The sequence below is a fragment of the Wyeomyia smithii genome, chromosome 1, assembly GCF_029784165.1.
Source record: "Wyeomyia smithii strain HCP4-BCI-WySm-NY-G18 chromosome 1, ASM2978416v1, whole genome shotgun sequence".
NCBI classification, from domain to species: Eukaryota; Metazoa; Arthropoda; class Insecta; order Diptera; family Culicidae; genus Wyeomyia; species Wyeomyia smithii.
This window is the reverse complement of record NC_073694.1, coordinates 179,611,794-179,637,229: the sequence shown is the minus strand read 5'-3', so window position 1 is coordinate 179,637,229 and position 25,436 is coordinate 179,611,794. Positions and strand designations below refer to the sequence as shown.

The following is a 25,436-nucleotide window of genomic DNA, read 5'->3' as shown; positions in this document are numbered from 1 at the left end:
ATCTTCGAGGCATTTTAAGAGATATTTAGACAGTTTTGAGACATTTACGAAACTTTTTTGATATATTTTTTCAAGCCATTTTGGAGATATTTAAATAAACCAGCATATTTGACATTGACATTTTAGTTTCAGGGAGTTTTTTTTCATATTTTATTGTTTTCGATATTTTGGATATATTGGTTTAATACTCTTAATACTTTTGTAACTTTTCCATTTTTTTTTTTCTTTTTTGAGGCATGCTATTAACTTTTTTTATTCTTTAGATGTGCTTTGTACATGTTTGAATCATATTCGAGGTATTTTTGTTCATTTATGGCATTTGTAGCATATCTAGACCAAGCTTAAAGACTTTTTTGACATTTTTAACACATTTTAAAACATTTTTGTGACAATTTTGAGACATTGCTGAAACAGTTTCGAAACATCTTTGTGACATTTTGGCCATTTTTGCAGCAAACAAGTTGGAAACATTTTTGAATAAACATAGGACATTTTGAACCCTTTTTCAGACGATTTTCGAGACATTTTCACTTGAAAAATTTGGGCATCTTCGAAACCGTGCCTTTGCGAAGTTTAAGAAAAATTTGATGTGATTTGTGAGATCATTTCTAAAACATTTTTGGAACAACTTATATATTATATTTTTGATATTTCTTTTTCAAACCTTTCTGAGCTTTTTTAAACGTTTTTTTGATCTTTTTGAAGCAAATTTGACACATCCAACAACATTTGACATTTTCCAACAATTTTACGGTATCATTTATACAACAACTATTTATACAAATATTATATTTACAACACAACAATTACGACATCTTGAGACATTTTCTAACAATTCACGAACTATTTTTGATCTTGAGATATAGAGACGTTGCAAAGATTTTTCTGAGACAACCGTAAAACATCTTCGAGGCAATTTTCAAACATTCCTGAGACATATTTTAACATTTTTAAAAAATCTTGATTCATATTTGAGACATTTTCGAGACAATTTTGATACGTATTTAAACATTTTCTAGACACTCCTGAAACATATTTGAAACATTTCTAAAACATCTTTAAATTCTTTCTGAAACATTTTGGAGACATCTTTGAGATATTCTCGATATTTTTTCGAGGCATTTTTGAGACCTTTGCGAAACATGAGAACTCTTGGAGATATTTTTGCAAAGATTTTGAAGCATTTTTGAGACTTTTTTTGGACGTTTCGGAACACTTCGGAAACATCTTTGAAATATTTTTGAAACATATTTAAGACCTTTTCAAAACATTTTGGGTCAATTGTGAGACATTTCTGTCTAGTTTAGAAACAATGTTGAGAAATTATTGAGAAAAATTTAAAATAAATTTCATGCATATTCAACATATTGTTGAGACCTCTTTGTGACATCTTTGAAACGTTCCATGACATCTCTAGGACAGTTTTGAGACATATTTAAGATGTTTTTTGAACATTTTTGAGATATTTTGAAGACCTTTTTGAAACATTCTCAATGCTTATGAAACATTTGAGACATTTTTGAGACGTTTGTAAGAGATGAGACCTCTTTGAGATATTTTTACAACACTTTTGAATTATTTTTGATGTGAGAAATAACATTTCTGGAATAGCTTTGAAACATGTTTCAGATACTTTTGATACCTTTCTCAACCAAACATTTTTAAAACACATCTGAAACATAAGACCATTCTCGAATAAATTTTAGTCATCTTTGAGAAATTTTTTGAACAGTTTTGAGTCCTTTAGCAATATTTCCTGAGAAAAATTTGAAACATACTTTACATGTTTAAAAACATTTTCGAGACATTTCGGAGACATTTGATTGAATCTTATATGAGAATTTTCGAGACAGTTTTAAACATTTTGTTTTGTTTTGTAACATCTTTGAGACTGAACTCTGAACTCTGAACATATCTGAACATTTTGCAAACATGTTTTAGATGTTTCTGAAACATATTTCAAACCTTTTTGAGACATTCGTGAGACCCCTTGAGAACATTTTTGGAACAGTTGAGAAATATTTTTTTTGAGAAATTTCGACGTTTTGATAAATTTTCGAAACATGTTTGTGACCTTTTTGAAACAATTTTGATGCATATTTTAGTTTTTTTGTTGACCATTTATGAAACATACTTGAAACATTTTTGAAACATCTTCATAATAATTTTCAAACATTTTGGAAACATCTTTGAAATATTTTCGAGATTTTTTTGACTTTATAGTTATAAAACATTTTTGAGGCATTTTCCAAACATTTCGAAGAAAATTTTGAAACATTTTCGATACCTTTTTGAAATATATTTGAGAAATTTCTGAAAAACTTTTGAAACATTTTGGAAAAATCTTCGAGATATTATTGAAACATATTAGAGACCTTTTCGAGACATTTTTGGAACACATCAGAAACATTTTTAAAACACTTTTCAGACAGCCCTGGAAAATTTTTGGAACATATTTGAATTATTTTAGAAATATTTTTGAGACACATCTGAGACAGTTTTGAAACATTGTTGAATAGTTGTGTTATCTATGAGACATTTTTGAAATGTTTTTTCAAAACTTTTTTGAATCATATTTGAGATTGTTTTGAGACCGTTTTGAAACATTTTGTCGATCTTTTCGGAACATTGTTGAGACAATATATGGATGTATCTGAACTCTTTGAACGCATCTTTGAGACAGTTTTGAAACATAATCGTGACTTTTTTTATAGATTTTTGAAACAGTTTAGAAGAAATCCATGAGACATTTTTGGGACCTTTTTGAGACACCTTACGGAATTTTCACGGAACAATTTTGAGACATTTTACAGACAATTCTGAGACAGTTTCGAAACAGTTCTTAAATTGTAAATATGTTAAATTAAAAAAAAAATTGTAATATCTGAAAATTTCGAAACTATTAACAATTTTGATGCATATTTGAGATATTTTTGAAACATCGTTGAGACATTTTTGAAACATATTTGAGACACCTTCAAGACATTGTTAAAACAATTTTGACACTTTCCATAGACGTTTCAGATGCAGTTTTGAATCACCATTGAAACATTATTTTTTGACTTTGGATACATTTTCTATACATTTCTGGAATAGTTTTGAAACATTTTTCGTGATATTTTTGAAACCTTTTCGAAATATATTTGAGACCTCTTGAAACAAGTCTGAAACATTTTGGAGACATCTTTGATAAATTTTCTAGACACCGTCGAAACATTTTGGAAGCTTTTCTGAGAGAGCTTTAAATCATTTTTAAACACTTTGAGATATCTATGGACCATTTTTAAAACATTTTTCAAACTACATATTTTGAATTATATCTGAGATTGTTTTGGGACAGTTTTAAAACAATTTGTTGGCTTTTTTGAAGATATTTTCGGGATATATCTCAACATTTAGGAAACATCTTTGAGACATTTTTAAAACAAGAGATCTCTAAGACGTTTTTGAGATATTTTATAGTCATCTTTGGACCAATTTTTTTATAATCGTTTCTGGGACAGTTTTAAAACATTTTGAAAAGATTTTTTTAAATAATTTTAATTTATATTCGAAAATTTCTAATTTTCTTTTGAAACACTTCTAAAACATTTTTGGAACATCTCTGAGACATTTTGAAACATATTTGAAACACCTTAGAGACATTTTTGGAGCAATTTGGAGACATTTTATATACGTTTCTATAAAATATATAAATTTGAAACATTTTTGACAAATTTTGAAGACATTTTTGAGAACTTTTAAAACAATTTTGAGGTATATTTGAAACATTTTATAGACATTCTCAAAACATATTTGAACATTTTTGCAACATTTTCGAGACATCTAGAAGACATGCTCGAGATTTTTTTTGAGATATTTTTGAGACTTTCGTCTTTGAGATACTTTTGGAACACTTTTGAAACCTTTTTGGGATATTTTTTAAACGCCAAAGAGACATAGCTTTGAAATATCATTGCGACTTTTTAAAACATACTGAAGACACTTTCAAAATATTTTTGAAACCTGTTCAAGATATTTTTGAGATACATTCGCGATTTTTTGAGGCGTTTTTCAAACTATAGTGAAACATGAAACCTTTTTCAGATAGTTTTGCAATATTTTTGAACTTTTCTTGGCACTTTTCTACATATTTCTAGAATAAATTTGTAACATATTCGAGACAGTTTTTATACTTTTTTAAGACCTTTTCCAAAACACTCCTAAAACATTTTGGAGACATCTTTGAGATATTTTTGAAACATATTTGAGTCATCTTCGAGACATTCTTGGAAAAATTTTGAGCTATTTTAGAAACAGTTTTTAGACATTTCTGATATACATTTTTCAATCATTTAAAATTATCTATGAGCCATTTTCGACTTTTTTAAAACATATTTGTGATTGTTTTGAAACATTTTGTTTACCTTTTTGAATCAGTTTGAGACAGTTTATGGACACATCTGAACATTTTGGAAACGTCTTCAAAATAATTTTGAAACAAATTTGAGACCTTTTTGAAACATTTTTAAAACATCTTTGAGACGATTTTGAGACATTTTTTAAACCCTTTTGAGATATGTTATAGACGTTAAATTGCCTACGTTTTGAAACATTCTTGAGAAATTTTCGTGATAAATTTGAAACCTTTTTTAAACAATTTTGACGCAAATTTGAGATATTTTTGAGACCTCTTTTTGGAATTTTTGGAACAGTTTTGAGACATTTTATAGTTGCCTATAACAGTTTTGAAACATTTTTGAGAAATGTTGAGACATTTTTGAATCAATTTTCATGCATATTTAAAACATGTTGTTAGACATTCCTAAAACGTACTTGAAACATTTTTGAAACTTCTTCAAAATATTTTTGACCATTTTAGAGATACTTTGAGCTATTTTGGAGATATTTTTGCGCCTCTGTGAGACGTAAGACCTCTTTGAGATATTTTTGCAACACTTTTGAAACATTTTTGAGATATTTTCTAAGTATTCCTGAAAGATTTTTGAACCATTTTCTAGACATTTTTGATACCTTTCAGAAATATGTTTGAGGCCTTTTAAGACACTTTTGAAACACTTCGAAACATTTTGGAAACATCTTTGAGATAGTTTTGAAATCTTTTTGAAAAATATTTAAGACATTTTTGGAGCAATTTTGAGTCATCTAAGAAAGATGACATTTCCGAGAGTTTCGGGACGTTTAAAAAACTATTTTGATCAAATTCAAAATTTTCTTGAGATGGTTTTGAAGCATTTTTAAGACAATGTTTGTACATATCTGAACATTTTGGAAGCATCTTTGAGATATGTTTGTTACATATTTGAGGCTTTTTTAAAACATTTTTAAAATCTTCCAGAAATATTTTTGAGATATCATTGAGGCGTTTCAGGTATATTTTTGAGACACCTTCAGTGCATTTATGGAACAATTTTTAGACATTTTATAGACGTCTCTGAGACAGTTTTGAAACATTTTAAAAAATTATCGAGACTTTTTGGCAACAACAAATTTATATGCATCAAGTGTAAGACATTCATGAAACATTTTTGAAACGTCTTCGAAATGTTTTCGAGATTTTTTGACTTTTGAAACATTTTTGTGACACTTCTGGAAAAATTTAGAAACATTTTCGAAACAGGCCTGTTTCGAAATGTTTCTAAACTATTCCAGAAATGTCACAAAAATGTTTCAAAAGTCAAAAAATCTCGAAAACATTTCGAAAACGTTTCAAAAATGTTTCATTAATGTCTCATACTTGGTGCATACAATTTTGTTTTGTTGCACGTTTGAAATATATTTTAAAACTTCTGAAACATTTTGGAAACATCTGTGACTAATTTTCGAGACCCTTTTGAAATATATTTAAGACACCTTCGAGACATTTAAGACATTTTTTAAACTTTTCTGAACCAATTTGGGATGTTTTTTGAGATAGTTTAAAAAAATTTTTTGACCTTTTTGACACAATTTTGAGACACTTTCAGATGTTTTTGGAAACATCTTTGAGATAGTTTAGAATATAGTTATTTGAAAACTTTTTAAGACATCATCACAACTTCCGAAACCTTTTTGGGCATCTTTGAGACGTATTTTGAAAAGACATTTTTGGAACAATTTTAAAACATTTAATAGAAGTTTCTGAGATCGTTTATTTGGAGCTTTTAACATTTGTCATTCGGGTCCTGACACAGTTTTGTTTTTTTAATTTTTCGCGACATTTTTTAGACCTTCTTGAAACAATTTCGATGAATATTTGAGACATTTTTGAGACCTCTTTTAGACATGTTTGAAACACTTCTAAAATATTTTCGAGACATCTCTGAGACATTTTTGAAATATATTTGAGACACCTTTAAAGTCTTAAACAATGCAACAATTTTGAAAAAACTAGACGTTTCTGAGACAGTTTTGGAAAATTTTGATACCTTTTTGAAAAATGTTCGAGACTATTTGAGACATTCTTAAAACACTTCTAATTCATTTTGGAGCAATCTTCCAGATATTTATGAAACATATTTGAAACCTGTTTCAAAACATTTCTGAAACACTTTAAAAACATTTCTGGAACAATTTTGAAACATTTCATAGACATGTGTGAGAGAGTTTGGAATAGTTGTAAGAACATTTTGAGATCTCAGCATTTTTCGAAACATTTTTAAAAACATTTTAAAGATATCTCTGAAATATTCTGAAACATATCTGAGACATCCTTAAAACATGTTCAGAACAATTGTGAGATATTTTCTAGACATTTCTAGGAGAGCTGTTAAACATTTTAAGTTGTCTTTGAGACATTGACATATTTGACACTTTTAACTTCCATGAGTTTTGAATACTTTGACTTCTACAATGATTTTAGACATTTTGAACATTTGAAAAAAAAATCTTGAATATTTTTGCACATTTATCTGGTTTAGTATTTTCCGTGAGTGGAAAAAATATTTAAACTTAGGAGTAATTTTCAAAACCACCGTCGATATTTTAGTATACAATTTATTTGAACCATTGTAGACCAAAATCTATTGCTTGTAAAGAAAATTAGTTTGGGCACAAATCAAAAATATGTACATTCCATTGAAAAAAAAAAAAAAACAAAATCATCAAATTTTAAAATGGAAAAAGTTGAATTTTTCCTAGATTTTTAATGTAAAGACTTTAACTTATTACAATATTTTTGGTTTTTTCTTGGGGGTTAAGTTTTAGGGCATTTTTACCTCAATTTTTCTAAACAATCAAATTTTATACAATCAAAGGTTTCTGATACATACGCCTAGAGCATAGAGAATTGCACTGATAGAGAAAAGCGTCAAATAATTGTCCTGAAGCTCAAACTGGGAAAGTATGGAAGTCTATAGCCTTTTAACGGTTTCTGTGCATTTTAGTGACACTAGAGAACTCAAAGGTGCGTCTAAAGGCCGCAGAAGAATTGCTCGTTGGGTTCGTCGCTAATACGTTTGTTTACGGTAAAACTTCATTTAAGTCTCTGAAGAACTTACGACTTGGCTAGGAGCACAGTATTTGTTTAAAAAGCTGTAGTCTTTAATTATTCCCAGTTTGAGCACTAGAGCATTTTTTCTTTCGGTTTTGACGACCAGTTGTCAACAGAGGTTAGGATCTCCAAATGTTTTAAACATTTCTCGAAAATGAAATCCAACTCTCACAGACAAAGCAATTCAAACAAATAAATATGCTGATTTATTAGATACCAAGATTCATTGTGTTGAAAAACTATCATTGTAGCTCATAGTTCTGTGTGCAGTTATTGCTTTTTCTGTTTCTCTGTTTCTGGAAGTCGCACCAATCAGTATTCTAACTTGTGGACTACTCATTTATCACTTATTTGAAAAAACAAACGCAAACGATTTCAATCTCCCATCTTTGATAAAAAACAATTTTATCCGCCCTTAATTTTTTCTCTTTCTCTCCTGTAGAATGTGACCAAACGTTCGTATCCCGTGCGGGCGGTCCAGCGAACGGAACGTTCAACGCGCCGCTGCTCACCAATCCGACGAATCACTCGCGCCAGTGCCTGTACATCTTCCTAGCAGGTCCCGGCCAGCGGGTTGACGTTACCTTCACGTCGTTCAACCTAAGAGGATCACCACCGGAGTAAGTAGCGCGTCTTAAGATTTTCCCCCCTAGGATTTAAAAACTAATGGGTTAAGATAAAATGTCATGACATGTGGAATAATTTTGTGTAAACGCATGTCATGACAGTTTAATACAGTTAAAAAATTTAAATCCGTATTTTTGGGCCAACGCAAAATAACCTGCAGTAGGTGTTTTTAATCCAATATGTACTCGCAATATATGTCACCAAATTAAACAGCATTCGATGTAATCACCCTCAAACACAAACCAACACTCGTTAAAATGGTAATTGTAAACAGACTTTATTACGCTTACGAAGAGAAAATAACAAATATGCAGCGCCGAAAAAGCTGCTTGTAGCCTGTCCAAAACACCTGCCATATGACAAATGTGTACCGGACAAACAGCTTATCGAGGGCCGGCGCTAACAACCAGGAAAAAAAAACAACACACATTTCATCTCAATGTTCGCCACAGATCCACCCCGCCCGACTCTCCTACTCATATTTCACAACATAACATCCCACGCAGTAGAACCGTTGGCGCGTTACTTCAATGGAATCGATATGTAGCAGTTGATTTGCAGCTAATGTAAACGTTTATCATATTACAGTACACACCTGCTGTTTCTCACACGTCACGACATTCAAACAAGATTCGTAGGCTCACAGTCACAGTATTTATTTTGCAAGAAATCGAACAGCGCTTAAATAAAAGTTGATTGAATAAACCACATCACATTGTTCCCGAAATCATCACACCAAGGGGCAATACTTAATTGGCTTACGATCAACGAACCTAAATAACATAACCTAACAATCAGACGCTAACGTGTTTCTTCTTCCTTCTTCACCGCACCTTCAATCGAAAACTTTTGTGTATCACCCATTCACACATCAACCACCAACCAAAACTCCTCAACCCAAAAACCACAAAACCACCAACAGTGGAGCGGCAGTTGGTGAACTTCCAGCGTAAGTACCCGTACCCATTAGCCATCATCGTTTTGAAAATTCTGGTTCAGAGCAACAACAACAAAAAACTCATTTCCGCAAGCGAGATTCAATCCTGAAGTTTTTCTCTCTCTTTTTTCTTCCGTCTGGTTGCGTTTTTCTTCCCCCTTTTGTACATACTTTTCTTCGAATAGAAGCGAAATTTCATTTCACTTGTCACTTTACTTCTACACCAGCCAAATGCACCGTCCAAATGCACTAACAAATGGTATACGTACAGCAAACAGACACACATACGAACCTAATTGCCTTCACCCACATACATCATAAACAGATACATACACCATAAACAGACACTAGGTGTAGTTAGGATTGCTTGAAGTAGAATGCATGCTGAATGCTTAACTAGCCCTTCACTCAATATAGTTTTTGTCAGATTCACCTAACGTCACTTTTATTCTCACAAAAGCGCTTCAATACTACAAAACTGAGAATCGAATTACCTTCGGTGTAATTTACCTAAATCAAAAATGCTTTTAGTGGACAGATTCCTAAGTTTAGTTGTTTTAGACATTTTTCAAGAAAACATGTCATCTTCATTAATTTTGTTTATTTTTTACAAGATTTCCGTGCCGTATCTTTTAAAGGTTTCCAGAAGAAAATTCATTTCCCAACAAAAAAAATCATAAAGTAGATCAATACAGTATTTATGATTGAAATTACATCGAAAATCGCTATTTGCAGTCGTTTACTCACAATACAGTTTATATAAAAAAGTATAAATTTCAAAAATGTTTGAAAATTAGACCCCTGAAAATATCTAAAAAAAAAGTTTTAACCTTTTTCTGGTCAACGCTGCAAAAAAATGATCAAGAAAGATGATAATCGTGGGAAGTCATAGAAATGTCAAAATGATCGAAATGGACAAAAAGACGGGCTAATAAAAGTTGAAACTCAAATAAAAAATTAAAGTTTTCAAGCAAATATTGAAAATGTCAATAAAGATTATGTAATAAAAATGCAAATGGGCTTGAACAGAGAAGGTTAAATAGTCAACAATCACGCTGATCAACAAAAGCGAATAAAGAAAATTTCCCTACTGCTCAAACTGATTTCAGTTTTTTAATTATTCCTGAGAATTTTGGTGCCTCTAGCAAGCTCGGAAGTGCGTCAAAAGGCCACAGAGTAATTACTCGCCGGGTTCGGAAGCAACGAATGCTTATATGCTCACGGGAGAACGTCATTCAAGTCTCTGAAGACTTTACGCACTTACGCATTGGCTAAGAGGGCCAAAATTTACAGGAAAAGCTATAATCTTTCATTTATTCCAGTTTGAGCACTAGAAGTTTTTTTTTTGCCTTTGTCGACCAGTTGTCAACACAGGTATGCCCCACAGCTCAAACTGTAAATAAAGAGCTCTATGTATTTGAGATCTTTCTGAAACATTTTTCCAATACTCCTGAAACATTCTTAAGACATCTTTGAAACATTCTTGAAACATATTTAAGACATTTTCTAGACATTTTTGGGGCAGCTTTGTAACATTTTTAAAATATTTTCAAGACCTTTTTATAACATATTTCAGACTTGTTTGAAGTATTTTTGAGACTTTTCTGGGACATTTTTGAAACACTTCTTAAACATCTTTGAGATATATTTTAAATATATTTGAGAATCTTCAAAACATTTTTCAAACAGTTTCGGGACATTTTTTAGGCATATCTGAGACAGTTTTGAAACATTTTTGAGGCCTTTTTAAACATAAATATATGAGACATTTTGAAAACGATTTTGAGACAGTTTTGAAATATTTTTTAGATCTGTTTCAATGTATATGAAACAAACTTAAGAACTTTGAGATATTATTGAGTTTTTTTTTAGATATCTTTGTAACTCTTCTGAAACATTTTTGAAACATCTTTGAAATATTTTTGAGACATCTTCAGGGCATTTTAGCATTTCTGAGACAACTTTGAAACATTTTTGAAACCGATTTGGAACAATTTTTAGACGTTTTTGAAACATATTTAAGACATATTTCATACATCTTTGAGAGCTTTTGGAGACATGATAACACTTCTGAAATATTTTGAAACATCATAAAGATATTCTTGAGTCATCTTTGAGACATTCTTGAAACATATGTGAAACACTTCCAGGATATTTTTGGAACAATTATGAGACATTTTTGGAAGTACTTCTAGAACATTTTTGAGACATCTTTGAAACATTCATGAAACATAATTGAGACATTTTTGGGACAGCTTTGAAATATCTCTAAAATATTTTCACATTTTTGGGACCTCTTTGTAACACATTTGAGACCTTATTGAAATACTATTGAGACATTTTTAAATATTTTGAACATATTCGAGACAGTTTTGAAATGTATTTCAAACACGTTTGAGACATATGAGATATCTTTGAGCTATTTTTGGGACATTTTTGAGAAGTTTCTGTTACATATTTGAGAATGGTTTAAACTATTTTTGAGACTTTTATCACACATTTTAAAAACATTTTTGAGGCATTTTAGAGACATTTTTGAGACATATTCGAGACATACCCAGGACGTTTTTGGGACAATTTTGAGAAATTTTAAAAATCTTTTTCAGACAACTAGGGAATATTTTTACAACCTATTTTAGAAACTTTTAGAACATTTTTGATACAATTTCAGGACATTTTCTAGACATATCTGAGACAGTTTTAAAACATTTTTAATACACTTTTGAGGCCTTTTCAAAACAATATGGGACATTTTAGAAACAATTTTGAGCCAGTTTCAAAAAAATATTTTTTAGGCTTCGTTGAAATATACTTGAAACGTACTTCATACATCTTCGAGACAATTTTGAGATTTTTTGAGATATTTTTGAAACTCTTTCAAAACATTTTCAAAACATCTTTGAGATAATTTTGAGACATCTTTGGTGCATTTTTGAAACAATTTCGAGACATTTTCTAGACATTTCTGAGACAATTTTGAAACATGTTTGATACCTGTTTGAAACAATTTTTAGACGTTTTTGAAGCGTATTTAAGACATTTTTCATACATCCTTGCGATCTTTTGAAGATATGTTGAAAACACTTTTGAAACATTTTGAAACATCTTTGAGATATTCTTGAGTCATTTTTGAGACATTCTTGAAACATATTTGAAACACATCAAAAATATTTTTGGAACAATTATGAGATATTTTTTTAAGTACTTCTAGAAGATTTTTGAGATATCTTTGAAACATTCATGAAACATATTCGAGGCATTTTAGGGACAGCTTTGAAATATCTTTAAAATATTTTCACATTATTGAGACCTCTTTGTAACATGTTTGAGACTTTATTGAAATACTATTGAGACATTTTCTAAATATTTTTAAGACAGTTTTGAAACGTATTTCAAGTACGTTTGAAACATATGAGACATCTTTGAGCTGTTCTTGGGACATTTCGAGACATTTTTGAGAAGTTTCTGTTACGTATTTGAGAATTGTTTGAACTATTTTTTAGACTTTTTTGAGACATTTCTTGAACATTTTTGAGGCATTTTAGAGACATTTATGAAACATATCTGAGACACACCCAGGACATTTTTGGAACAATTTTGAGAAATTTTTCAAGTACTTCTGAAATATTTCAAAAACATCTAAGGAACATTTCTACAAGCTATTTTAGAAATTTTTAGAACATTTTTGGACAAAAATTCGGGAATTTTCTAGACATATTTGAGACAGTTTTAAAACTTTTTTGAGACACTTTTGAGGTCTTCCTAAAACATATATGGGACATTTCATTAACAATTTTGAGACAGTTTTAAAAAAATATTTTTTGGACTTTATTGAAATATATTTGAAACGTACTTCATACATCTTTTAGACAATTTCGAGATTTTTTTGAGATATTTTTGAAGCTCTTCTGAAACATTTTTGAGACATCTTTGGGACATTTTCGAAACATATTCGAGACTTCTTTAGGACATTTTGTAGACATTTCTGAGACAATTTTGAAACATTTTTGATACCCCTTTGAAACAGATTTGGAACAGTTTTTGACGTTTTTGAGACATATTCAAAACATCTTTGAAATCATTTGAAGACATCTTATAAACACTTCTGAAACACTTTTGGAAAATATTAAAGACATTTTTCAAATACTTTGAGACATTTTTGAAACACTTTTGAGACATTTTTAGGAAAAATTTGAAACATCTCTGAGACACTACAGAGACACGTTTGAAAATCTGTTAAAACATTTTTGAGAGGTTTTGAGGTATGTTTGCAACCTTTGTTGTAATTTTTGACATGCTAAACGTATTTGAGACATTTTCGACATTTCTAATATTTTTTTTCAGACTCGAGACCGTTTTTGTAACATATTTGGGACTTGTTTGAAATATTTTGGAGATAGTAAACATTTTTAAGACATCTTCAGGACATTTTTGAAACATATTCGAGACATCTTTGGGGCATTTTTGAAACAATTTCGAGACATTTTGTAGACATTTCTGAGACAATTTTGAAACATTTTTGATACCTTTTCGAAACTGATTTGAAACAGTTTTTGGTCGTTTTTGAGACATATTTTATAAACTTTAAATACTTTGAGACAATTTTGAAACACTTTTGAGACATTTTTAGGAAAAAATCGAAACATCTCTGAGACACTACAGAGACACGTTTGAAAATCTGTTAAAACATTTTTGAGAGGTTTTTGAGATATGTTCCGCAATTTTTTGGTAACCTTTGTTGTAGTTTTTGCCAAGTTTTACGTATTTGAGACATTTTCGACATTTCTAATATTTTTTCCAGACTCGAGACCTTTTTGTAACATATTTGAGACTTGTTTGAAATATTTTTGAGATATTTCTGGCACACTTCTTAAACATTTTTAAGACATCTTCGAGATATTTTGGAAACATATTTGAGGCACATCCAGGACATTTTTGGAATGATTCTTAGAAATTTTTTGAAGTACTTCTGGAACATTTTTAACTTATCTTTTGGACATTTTTGAAACATATTTTAGACACCTTTAGAACATTTTCGAAACAATTTCGAGACATTTTCTAGATATGTCTGAGACAGTTTTGAAACATTTTTGAGACATTTGTGAGGCAATTTTGAAATATATTTTGGACTTTTTTGAAATATATTTGAAACGTATTTTAAACATCTTAGAGTCGTTTTTGAGATTTTTTTGAAACTCTTCTGAAACATTTTTGAAACATTTTAGATATTTTTGAGACATATTTGAAACACATCCAGGACATTTTGAGACATTTTTAGACATCTTTGAAATATTTTCGAGACATCTTTGGGACATTTTCTAGACATTATTAACACAGTTTTGAAACATTTCTGACATTTTTGACGCGTTTTTAAAACGAATATGAGACATTTTTGAAACATTTTATAGACAACTTTGAAACGTTTTTTTAAACCTTTTTGAAATACATTTGAAACTTGTATTTGGCTCAGTGAAACATAAAATGTATCGTGCCGTATCAAAAAAACTATTCAAACTAAAAAATATGTATTTGGAATGTAATTCATACATCGTGAGAAACTTTTAAATTTTTTTGGAGATATGTATTTTTGAAACTCTTCTGAAACATTATTTAAACATTTTTCAGACATTTTTGAAACATATTCGAGACATCTTTGGAACAATTTCGGGACATTTTGTAGACATTTCAGAGACAATGCAGAAACATTTTTGAATCATTTTTGAAACAGATGTGAAACAGTTTGAGACGTTTCTTTGCGATCTCTTGAAGACATTTTGAAAACACTTCTGAAATACAAATTTGAGACACCTTTGATACACTTCGGAGACACGTTTAAATGTAATGAGTAATGATGTAATTTTTGACATGTTTTACCTATTTGAGACATTCTCGACATTTCTAAATATTTTTTGTTCAGACACGAGACCTTTTTGTATTTGTTTGAGACATTTAAGAAACACTTCTTAAACATTTGTGAGACATCTTTGAGATATTTTTGAAACATATTTGAGACACATCGAGGACATTTTTGGAACAATTTTGAGATTTTTTGTAACAATTTTGAGACAGCTCAGAAACATTTTTGAGACCTTGTTGAAACATACTGGAGACATATTTAGTACACCTTCAGACATCTTTGAGACATCCTTAAAACATATTTGAGACATTTTTGGAACGATTTCGAAACATTTTCTAGACATTTTTTGAACCAATTTGGAAACTGTTTGAAACATTTTTCAGACATTTTTCAGAACTTTTTGAAACATGTTTGAAACATATCTTTGAAATATTTTTGGGAATTTGCTCTTAAACTTCTGAAACATCTTTGAAATATTTTTGAGACATATTTGAGACACATCAGAGACATTTTTGGAACAATTTTTTCGAGACATTTTTTGAAGTACTTCTAAAATATTTTTGAGACATCTTTGAATTATTTTCGAGACATCTTTGGGACATTTTCGAAACATATTCAAACACCTTTTGAACATTTTTGAAACAATTTCGGGACATATTCTATACATATTTGAGATAGTTTTTTGAAACATTTTTGAAAAATTTTTTAAGTTTTCTAAAACATTTATGGAACTTTTTGGAAACAATTTTGAGACAGTTTCGAAATATTTTTTAGATTTCTCTGAAATATATTTTAAACGTACTTTAGACATCTTTGAGATATTTTTAAAACTCTTCTGAAACATTTTTGAAACATCTTCGAAATATTTTTGAGACATCTTTTGGACATTTTCGAAACATATTCAAGACATTTATAGGGCATTTTTTGAACATGTTTTACGTATTTGAGACATTCTAGACATTTCTAAAATCTTTGCTTCAGACTCGAGACCTTTTTGTATTTGAGACTTGTTTGCGACATTTTTGAAACACTTCTTAAACATTTTTGAGACATCTTTGAGATATTCTGAAAACATATTTGAGACAAATCCAGGACATTTTTTGAACAATTTAGAGTCATTTTTTGAAGTGCTTCTGAAACATTTTTGACCCAACTTTGAGACATTTTTGGAACATATTTTAGACACCTCTTGAACATTTTTAAAACAATTTCGGGACATTTTTTAGACATATCTGAGGCAGTTTTGAAAATATTTTTGAGGCATTTCCGGGACATAGTTGAGATTTTTTGTAACAATTTTGAGACAGTTCAGAAACATTTTTGAGACCTTGTTGAAACATACTGGAGACATATTCAATACACCTTCAAAACATATGAGACAGCTTTGTGATATTTATGAGACATCTTTGTGACATTTTGAGACATCTTTGAGACATCCTTGAAACGTACTGGATACACCTTTGAGACATTTTTGAAACAATTTCGAAACATGTTCGAAACATTTTTCAGACAATTTTCGACCTTTTTGAAACATGTTTGAAACATATTTTTGAAATATTTTTAAGAAATTGCTGTTAAACTTCTGAAACATTGTTGACACATCTTTGAGACATTCTCAAAACTTGTTTGAGACACTTTTAGGAACAATTTCGAGACATATCTGAGACAATTTTGAAACACTTTAGGATATTTTTGAAACCTTTTTGAAACATATATGAAATATTTTCAAAATATCTTTGAGATATGTTTAAAACATTTTTAAAATAATTTTGAACATTTTTGAGACATCTCAGAGATAATTTTGAGGGATCTCTGAGACCTTTCTGAAACATATTTAAGACTTTAAGCCATTTTCAATCAAATTTGCGACTTTTTCGAGACAGTTTTGAAGTTTTTTGAGACTCAAAAAAATTTTATATTCGGATAGGTTTCAAAAAAAAAATTAAAAACCTATTTAAAACAATTCTAAAAAGTTTCTGAGACATTTTTTGAACAATTTGACGACATTTGTGAGACATCTTCAAGGCACTGCTGAAACATGTTTGAGAACTTTTCAAAACCTTTTTGAGATTTTTGACATATTTTCCGGATATTTTCGAGGCCTTTTCTTAACAATTTTGACATAATTTACACATTGGAATCGTTTTCGAGATTACTAAGACAGCCAGATACTTAGAAAATATTTTGTTGTTCTTAGGTATTTTTGAGGAAATATCTAGGACATTATTGAAACATTTTTGGGAATCCAAAAATTTTGTGCAGTTTCGAATTCCGATTTTGGGTTGGTTGTCGGTTGATATAACAAACGTTTGAATCGGTTGATATTACAAACGTTTGAATAAATTTCGCAGAGTGATTGTTAAAACAATTCAAGCAGGTTTTATTTGCTGGTTTTTATTTAAATGTGATCCGGAAATGAACGAAAAATGTTTTTTCACATAATTTGGTAATGCGGTCTTTGTTGAAACTATTGTTGTTTTCATATCTCCAAAACAAGAGAAGAAAAGTAGTTTCAACGAAGTTTATCGTGACAACATTATCTACAACTTAGCTGAACACACCATTTTTCTAAACTGCAAGACTGAAAAGTTAGATATTTCTGGTAATTGTAAATTTCTTGACCTGTTTTTTTCTCTTTGTGATTTATTAGATCTTTGACAATATTGGCCTAATAATTGATGATTTCGCATTTCAAGCGGTCTTGAGTTATGAGAAACATTTTCAGGCACTTTCGCTGTTAGTAAAGAAGCATTAAGTAAAAAAGTTATTCTTGACCTTATAAAAAGAGAAAAAATAGGTAAAAATGACAAATTGTATACGTCAAAATATGAAATACTTGTAATGGGTACAAGCCATTCTTTCAAACATTTTTATCCTGCAAAATTTCTCGAATATTTTAACGTAGTTCACGTCTTACCAAGATTTCAATTTGCCTAAATTCATTCCGAGTAACTCGGTATCAACTAATTATTGCCAGTTTCATTACACCGGGTTGGAAGTTAATTTGCTTTTTCCTAGGAAAAAAAGAGCAAGATTAATGAGCTAGTTTTGTTATATTGCATATTTATTTGATTAAAGAGATCAAGGTTAAAAAAACATCGATACTGCCAAAGCACAGAAGGATAATCACCTTCTGTTTCCGTTCTCAACCGAGGGTCAAAAACCCAAACAACCAAAACTAAAAGGATTTTCTTTTTCTGTCGTTCTCCTCATAAAAACAAAACTATCAGCAATTTTGCTAACTTGTTTAAAGCGTGAAGGTAAAACGACTTCTGCTTCTCCAGAGTATACGGAACAAACTTTATGCGATGTTGTGTAATCACGAAATAGTTCCAGAATCTCTAGATGAGAAAAAACGGAAACATTAACCTAAGGTTTGCACATATAAAATAAATTATGTAGGCTTTACAAGATTATTAGTTACAAATTTGTCCACACAAAAAACCAGTTACTTCCCTTCAGCAAAACAAACAAAAAGTTTATTCCCTTCACTATCCGCTTTGTCATCCCTGTCACAGCATAACATGACGCAGAGTAAACAAAATAGATACTATCAAACCGATGAAAACAATTCCTCTATCAGTGTCGAACCAAAAACAAAACAAAACTGCTGACCGCTAGTTGCGCTTTCCCCAGCCAAATCAGTCAATAATAATCACAGACACTGATAGAATACAAAACCAAAAAAAAAACATCTCAACAAAAACAAAAACCAAGGGGTCCACCAATCACAACCACCAGCATCGTCATCAATCATCGTATATTCGACGTCGTTGTCATTGTCACACAGATTCCAGGCCATGGAAAAACCGGAAAATAATAGCTTTCATTCAGCTTCTCGATGTAGGCTGTTCTGCGATCTTTTGTCTCTCAACGCTATGGAATGCTTACCGTTTTTCTATTATTCTTTTCACTGCACGCCGTAGACAATAGGGTTGATACGCTCAAAAAAAAAAAGAACTAACAGCTTCTAGCGTAATGATTCTTTAGATGCCTCTAGCTGCTTTCTAACAAATTTTTTCCCTCATTACTAGATCCATTCTTTGCAAAAAAAATCTTTATCGAATCTACCACACCGTGAACTAATCTTTCTAACTTTTCGCCGAAAAGCTAACCTCAAAGTTTGTGCGGTGCAGTTTAATAACAATTTCCGTTCCCCACTTGCAGCTGCGTCCACGAGTACATGGACGTATACGCCGAAGTTCAGTCGTCCGATCCGGCCGAACTGATCAACTCACCGTTCGGTGGACGCTACTGTGGTCCTATACCGCCACGTCGTCGCATTTCGTTGTACCGTGCTATTGCATTGTCATTTTATACGGATAAAAACTCGACAACGCCGGATATTTTCGAGGGTCGATATGCCTTTATTAATGAATGTAAGTATATTTTTTAAAAGTTTTTTTCAAATATTACTAAATGAAACTTCTATTATCCGTTCCAGCTGAATACGAGATTGGTCAGCCGGTGATTGGGTCGCCATGTTCCTATGTAATTAATTTTGCTCAGAAACGTACGGGTGCTATTATATCACCAACTTATCCAGGTGCCTATCCAAAAGATATGTCGTGCACATATCAGTTCATTGGAAAACCGAACCAGCGGGTACGGATCGAGTTTCGCGACTTTGACCTGTTCTTCGGTGGACCTCAGTGAGTATTGTTTATTTTTAATATATTTGAGAAAAAATAGCAAAAAAAATCAGAGCATTGTCACTCAAATGGGTTACATTTGGAATTATTTGTTGGAATTCAATTTAGTGTGTAGTATAATTTACATTGCTTTGACATTTGAAATTATCATTCATATCAACACATATGCACAACTATGAGTGAGATTGACTAAGATAAAGGAATTTTCGACGTAGGACTACTTCTTACTTTGGAAGTGTAACAAAAATGTTCCCTCTTGCAATACATATTTTAACGCATTTTAAACGCCAATATCGGAGGGTTACCACAAACTTGTGGCTCTAAACATTGGCGATAGTAAATTAATGAGAAGTGGGGTTGAAAATCATTTTTAGTTCAGTTTCGCAGCACTCGATTAACCACGATCGTTGCTGTAGCTGCGAACAGGATGGTATAGTGTCACTTTTAATCTCAGTACGCAACAGTTATTACACTGTTGTGTGTTGAGTGTTGCATATTGCAGCTGTGCGGCTGAAGCACAAAAAAATTGTGTTCGTGCTACCGTTGGCTGATGGCAGACATGAAAAAGTAGTTCGAAACGCTGCTGTGAAGTCGAACTAGCCTTCTTTTTCAAGGTGAAACGGTTTAGCAGCCAGAAATAGCCGACTTCGAATTTGCAAAGGCACAAGACCCAGAAAAAAGATATCACTCCAGCAAGCATGAGGGTGTGTTTTCACTTTGAAGTCGACCATAAAACGATATTTTTACGTTAAGACGTTCCAACATTTTATATGAAGCGTAATCAGTTGTTTGGAACGGATTCAACATTTTCAGCAGAACACGCCGAACTTTTGATTGAAATCGGATTATTTTGTATATACCGTCAAAACAAACATCAAACGTATCTGTAGCGGATTTTGATCACAGCTGCAATTTAATAAAAATCGCTTATGTAAGATGTTCCAAATATGCGTGATAACTTTGAAAAAGACAGATTAATGCAACAGCAAGATGCACTCGGTTTTCGCAAAAGACCGCGTATGTCTGTTTTAGACCCATCTTGTTGTTAAAAGCTCCGCCTTTTTTCAGGTTATGTCATTCCCCTAGTTTCGCAAAAGTAAGACATTTTATTCGTTGGAAATTTTATTCCGTATACTAATGTATGGAAAGTCTTATATCACATTGGCAACCAGTGGAACCGAATCGATGGAGCTCTCAGCCACGCAACAAAATTAAGCGTTGTATCGCGTCACAAGACTGGCACCTTTTCGAACATTTTAAATAGTTTGGCGACCGTTTTGAGACCTTTATCAGACATTTTCAGACGTTTTAATACCTGTTTGATATATCTTTGAAACATTTTGACATTTAACCAATTTTGACATTTTTGTTAGACATTTCTTAATATTTTTAGGACATTTTTGAGGCTTGCTTCAAAACGGTTTTGTAATTTGTTGAAACAGTTTTGAAATCTTTGTTAGACAATTTTGTGATTTTTTTTTCTGTGTGAACTCATCACTGCGACCAGAACCATTTGTCCTATAGTGGTATTGCCCAGGTGTTTTCTCTACTCCCCACTTCACATTATGTATTAGCAGTAGCACTATTGAAGTTAGTAATACGCTTATTATTTGTATCCGTGCTTGTGTGTGAGTTATTCCCTTCCGTTTCAAGCTTACAGCTTTACTACACCGAGCCTCGTTCCATTCTGCTAATATTGCCTAATTACAACTCCCCCAACTTTCATACGTTACTCAGACCAGTTTTATTATAAGGAGACTTATTTTTGTTAGGAGGAGAGTCAATAGGGGTACGGTAGTATTCTTTAACCCTCTAGTGCCCAGTGCCGCCTTTAGACGGTCTTCAGCTGAACCTCTAAAAAGCTTCAATCAATGCTTAAAAAATGTTTTTAAAGTTTCATAGTGATTTTTTCGGAGTCTGTCTGAATATTAACTTGGGCACTAGAGGATTAAAGCTTTAAGGAGGGAGCCTGAGAATAAACCCATGTTAAAATCCTTTGACAATCAAATGGCCTGATTCTACTAAGATTCGAACCCACGATCACCCGCTTGTCAAAGAGGACTCTGTAACCTTGCGGCTTCTTTGTTGTCATTTTTGAGACATTTTTTAGAATATTTTCAGAAATTTAACGAGTTTAATATTTTTAAATGTTTTGAAACCTTTTTTGGACCTTTTTCCGATGTTTTGAAAACGAGAGTTTGAGATTTTTAGCAGACACTTTCAATTATTTTTAAGACAACTTGGATACATTTTTGGATTTTTGAGATTTTTGTATTTGTATTTCTGACACTTTTGAGGTAATTTGAAACCTCCTAGACTTTTTTAAGACATCTTTGAGATTTTTTGTACACTTTTTATGAAATTTTGAAACATTTTTTAAAACACATTCAAAAAATATTTTGAACTTTTTCGATATTTCTAACATTTTTTGATGATCTCAAAGTATTTTTTTTACCTTTTTAAAGCTTACTTTGAGATATTTTTGTGATTTTTTTAGATATTTTTGAGATCTCTGTTAGACACTTTTGTAGTCAATTTAAGACCTTTTTAGACATTTTTGAGACATTTTAAGACCTTTTTATAGATGTTTTTTGAACCATATCAAGAAATTTTTTGAACATTTTCAAGATATTTCTGATTCTTTTTTGAACATATTTACGACCTTTTGCAAATTTTCGGAACTCTTTCAGGTTCATTTAGGTATTTCTATGACATCTTTAGGATTTTTTTTAACACTTTTAAGGTAATTTAAAAACTTCACTAGACGTTTCAAGATCCTTTTTGAAACAGTTTTGAGGCTTTTTAACCCTTTAGACTTTTTGGATATTTTTGCTTAGCGTTTTTTGAACTTTTTAAACATTTTTCAAAACAATGTTGAGATAGTTTTAAACCATTTCTTAGTCATCTTTGACATTTTTTTTTTGAGAAATTTAACGAGTTTAATATTTTTTTAACAGTTTTAAGCCACTTCATAGACCTATTAGAACCCTTTATAGACATTTTGGGAATTTTTGCAACTCTTTCGAGCCTTTCATCAGGCATCTTAGACTAATTTTGAGGACATCCTCGAGACAATTTTGGCATATTTGAGATTTTTGTTAGTTACTTTTAAGGTAATTTCAAACCCTTTTTTCGCGTCCTTTTTGAATTTTTTTCTCGATGCCTCTCTTAGACATCTTTGAGTAATTTATATAAGCATTTTTGAGGTAATTACTTTTTAGACTTTTGAGGTTTCAACTGTTTGAACATTTCGAAGATCTTGGAACCTTTCGACCTTTTCCAATCCTTTTTTGAAATTTCAAATATTTTTGCGTCCGGTTTGAGACCGTTACCTGACATTTTTGAACGATTTAATACATTTTTGATAACATTTTGGTATTTTTAACATTTCTGACTATTTTGAGATCTTTGTAAGACAGTTTTGAACATTTTTAGGCATATTTTAAGTATTTTCGAGACATGCTTACGGTTTTTTGACCTTTTGAAGGCTTACTTTGACACATTTTTTTAATTTTTTTTTTGAGTTCTTCATTGGCTACTTTTGTGGTCGTTTTTAAACATTTTAAGGCATAGTTTTAGACATACCTTATTTAGACATACCTTAGGCGTTTTTTAAATGATTTCAGGGCATATTTTGGTCATATATGGACATTTTTCAAATATTGTTTAGTTCTTTTTCGAGATATTTTGGACAGTTTTACGAGAACTCTTTCAGACAGTTTTTGAAATCTTTGAGAAACTTATTTAAACATTTTCGAGGTAATTTTGAAACTTTCCTAGACATTTTTGAGATCCTTTTGAGACTTCCTGGACTTTTTGACTTACTTTTTTCTGCAAATTTAAAACATTTTTGAAGCAATTTGAAGATATTTTTGCGACGTCTTTGAGCTTTTTTGAGAACTTTAACGGGTTTGATATTTGGGAGTTTTAAGACCTTCTTTAGACCTCTTAACCCTTTTCGAACATTTTGGAAATTTTTACGACTTTTTTGAGAGCTTTATAAATTTTCGATTTTTAATACACCTTTCAGACATCTTTGAGATCTTTGTTAGACACTTTTAAGATAATTTTAAGACGTTCTAGGACATTTTGGGGACCTTTCTTAAATACTTTTGAGTCCTTATTAAACATATTTAAAACATTTTGGACATGAGATTTTTTCCAGACCTCTTTTAGACATTTTTGTGACATCTTTGAGTAATTTATTTATTTTTAATATTTTATTTATTAAATATTTTTGAGGTAATTTAGAATTTTTACTGCTTATTTCTCGTATGCGTTTTTGAGACATTTTTATTGAATTTTTCAGACCTTTTGAGGGTTTGTTTTGAAACATATTTGTGAGTTTTAGACGTTTTTGAGATGTTTGTAAGACAGTCCTTTATAGACATTTTTGAGACCTTCCCATGACATTTTTTAGATATTTTTGACATTTTGTAGACATTTTTGAGAACTATTTAAACATATTTGAGACATTTTGGACATTTTTAAACCGTTTTTGAGACTTTTTCGAGACCTCTTTCTGCCATTTTTGAGAAAATTAATTTAAACATTTTCGAGGTAATTTGAAAACTTTCCGAAACATTTTTAAAACGTTTTAGGGTATCTTTAACACTTTTGTATATTTTTGCTCACTTTTTCTTGCAAAATTTAAAACATTTTTAAAAAAAATTCAGATGTTTTTGAGCCATTTCTGAAACATTTTACATTTTTTTTGAGAAATTTGACGGGTTTAATATTTTCAAGAGTTTTGATACTATCTTAAAACCTTTTGACCCTTTTCAGACATTTTGGAAATTTTTACGACTTTTTTGAGACCCGTATCAGACATTTTCGATTTTCAAGACTTCTTTGAGATCTTTGTTAGACACTACACTCACTACCTCAAGGTAATTTTAATACCTTTTCTGAGACATTTTTGAGACCTTTTCTAAATATTTTTGAGTCCTTATTAAATATATTTTAGGTATTTTAGACATTTTTACGACCATTTTTAGATTTTTTCGGGACCTCTTTTAGAAAGACACCTTCCAATAATTAATTTATTTTTGATTTTTTTTTATTGATTAAACATTTTTGAGGTAATTTAAACCCTCACTAGACATTTTCAAGAACTGTTAAGGCATCTTAGGGTCCTTTTGGATATGTTGCTTACCTCTTTAGGGATATTTTGATACACTTTTTAAAACATTTTTGAAATATTTCAAAGCCATTTCTGAGAAACATTTTTGAAAATTTTAACGATTTTCAGACTTTATCAGACATTTTGAGACGTTTTTAATTTAAATTTTTGATATATCTTTGGAACATTTTGGCATTTTTAACATATCAGACATTCTTGAGATCTTTCTTAAACATTAATAGACATTTCTTAGATCTCCTTTGAACACTGTATTTTCGATGTTCTGTGCAACGTAAGAACCAACGATCACATTACGCGACGCGACACGAGACCAGACACAACACTTATTGTTCTTACAACATGTTTAAACATTTTTCAAGATTTGTACGGACTCAATTCAATATTTATTTCTCAAATGTCTAGTCGAGTCTAACGGAAACATATAATATCGTGACCATATTAATTGCTCTATAGATATTTTCGAGACCTTGTCAAAACATTTTTCAGACATTTTTGACAGTTTATGGATATTTTTGAGACTTAACGGGTGTTAAATAAAAAATGAGAATTTTTTCAATCACATATAAAAAAAAAAATTTTTTTTTCATCGATTTCAGTATTTTTTATTAATAACATAATGTATTTTCTTCAAAAAAATATCAGTGAATGTTTGAGTAAGGGCCGTGGTCTGCTGTTCGACGCAACTTTGTTGCGATGCTCTCACAAGAACGTTGTACGGCACTTATGTCCATTTTCCGGATACAATTCCG

General features: G+C 30.8%; 1 protein-coding gene across 21 annotated transcripts in view; it reads left to right on the top strand.

Annotated features, from left to right (window-relative positions):
- The window catches only part of LOC129718145 (cubilin), a 339,048-nt gene that overhangs the window by 240,500 nt on the left and 73,112 nt on the right, over positions 1 to 25,436 (top strand). For 20 of the 21 annotated variants that reach the window (XR_008727035.1, XM_055669569.1, XM_055669413.1 and 17 more), the window contains 4 exons: positions 7,914 to 8,091; positions 9,021 to 9,047; positions 19,060 to 19,271; positions 19,337 to 19,544. Coding sequence is in view for 20 of the 21 variants with exons in the window: in XM_055669569.1 (XP_055525544.1) it covers positions 7,914 to 8,091; positions 9,021 to 9,047; positions 19,060 to 19,271; positions 19,337 to 19,544 (625 nt within the window). In the remaining variant the exon portion in view is untranslated. The remainder of the gene's footprint in view (positions 1 to 7,913; positions 8,092 to 9,020; positions 9,048 to 19,059; positions 19,272 to 19,336; positions 19,545 to 25,436) is intronic. The other variant, XM_055669492.1, reaches the window with a different exon arrangement.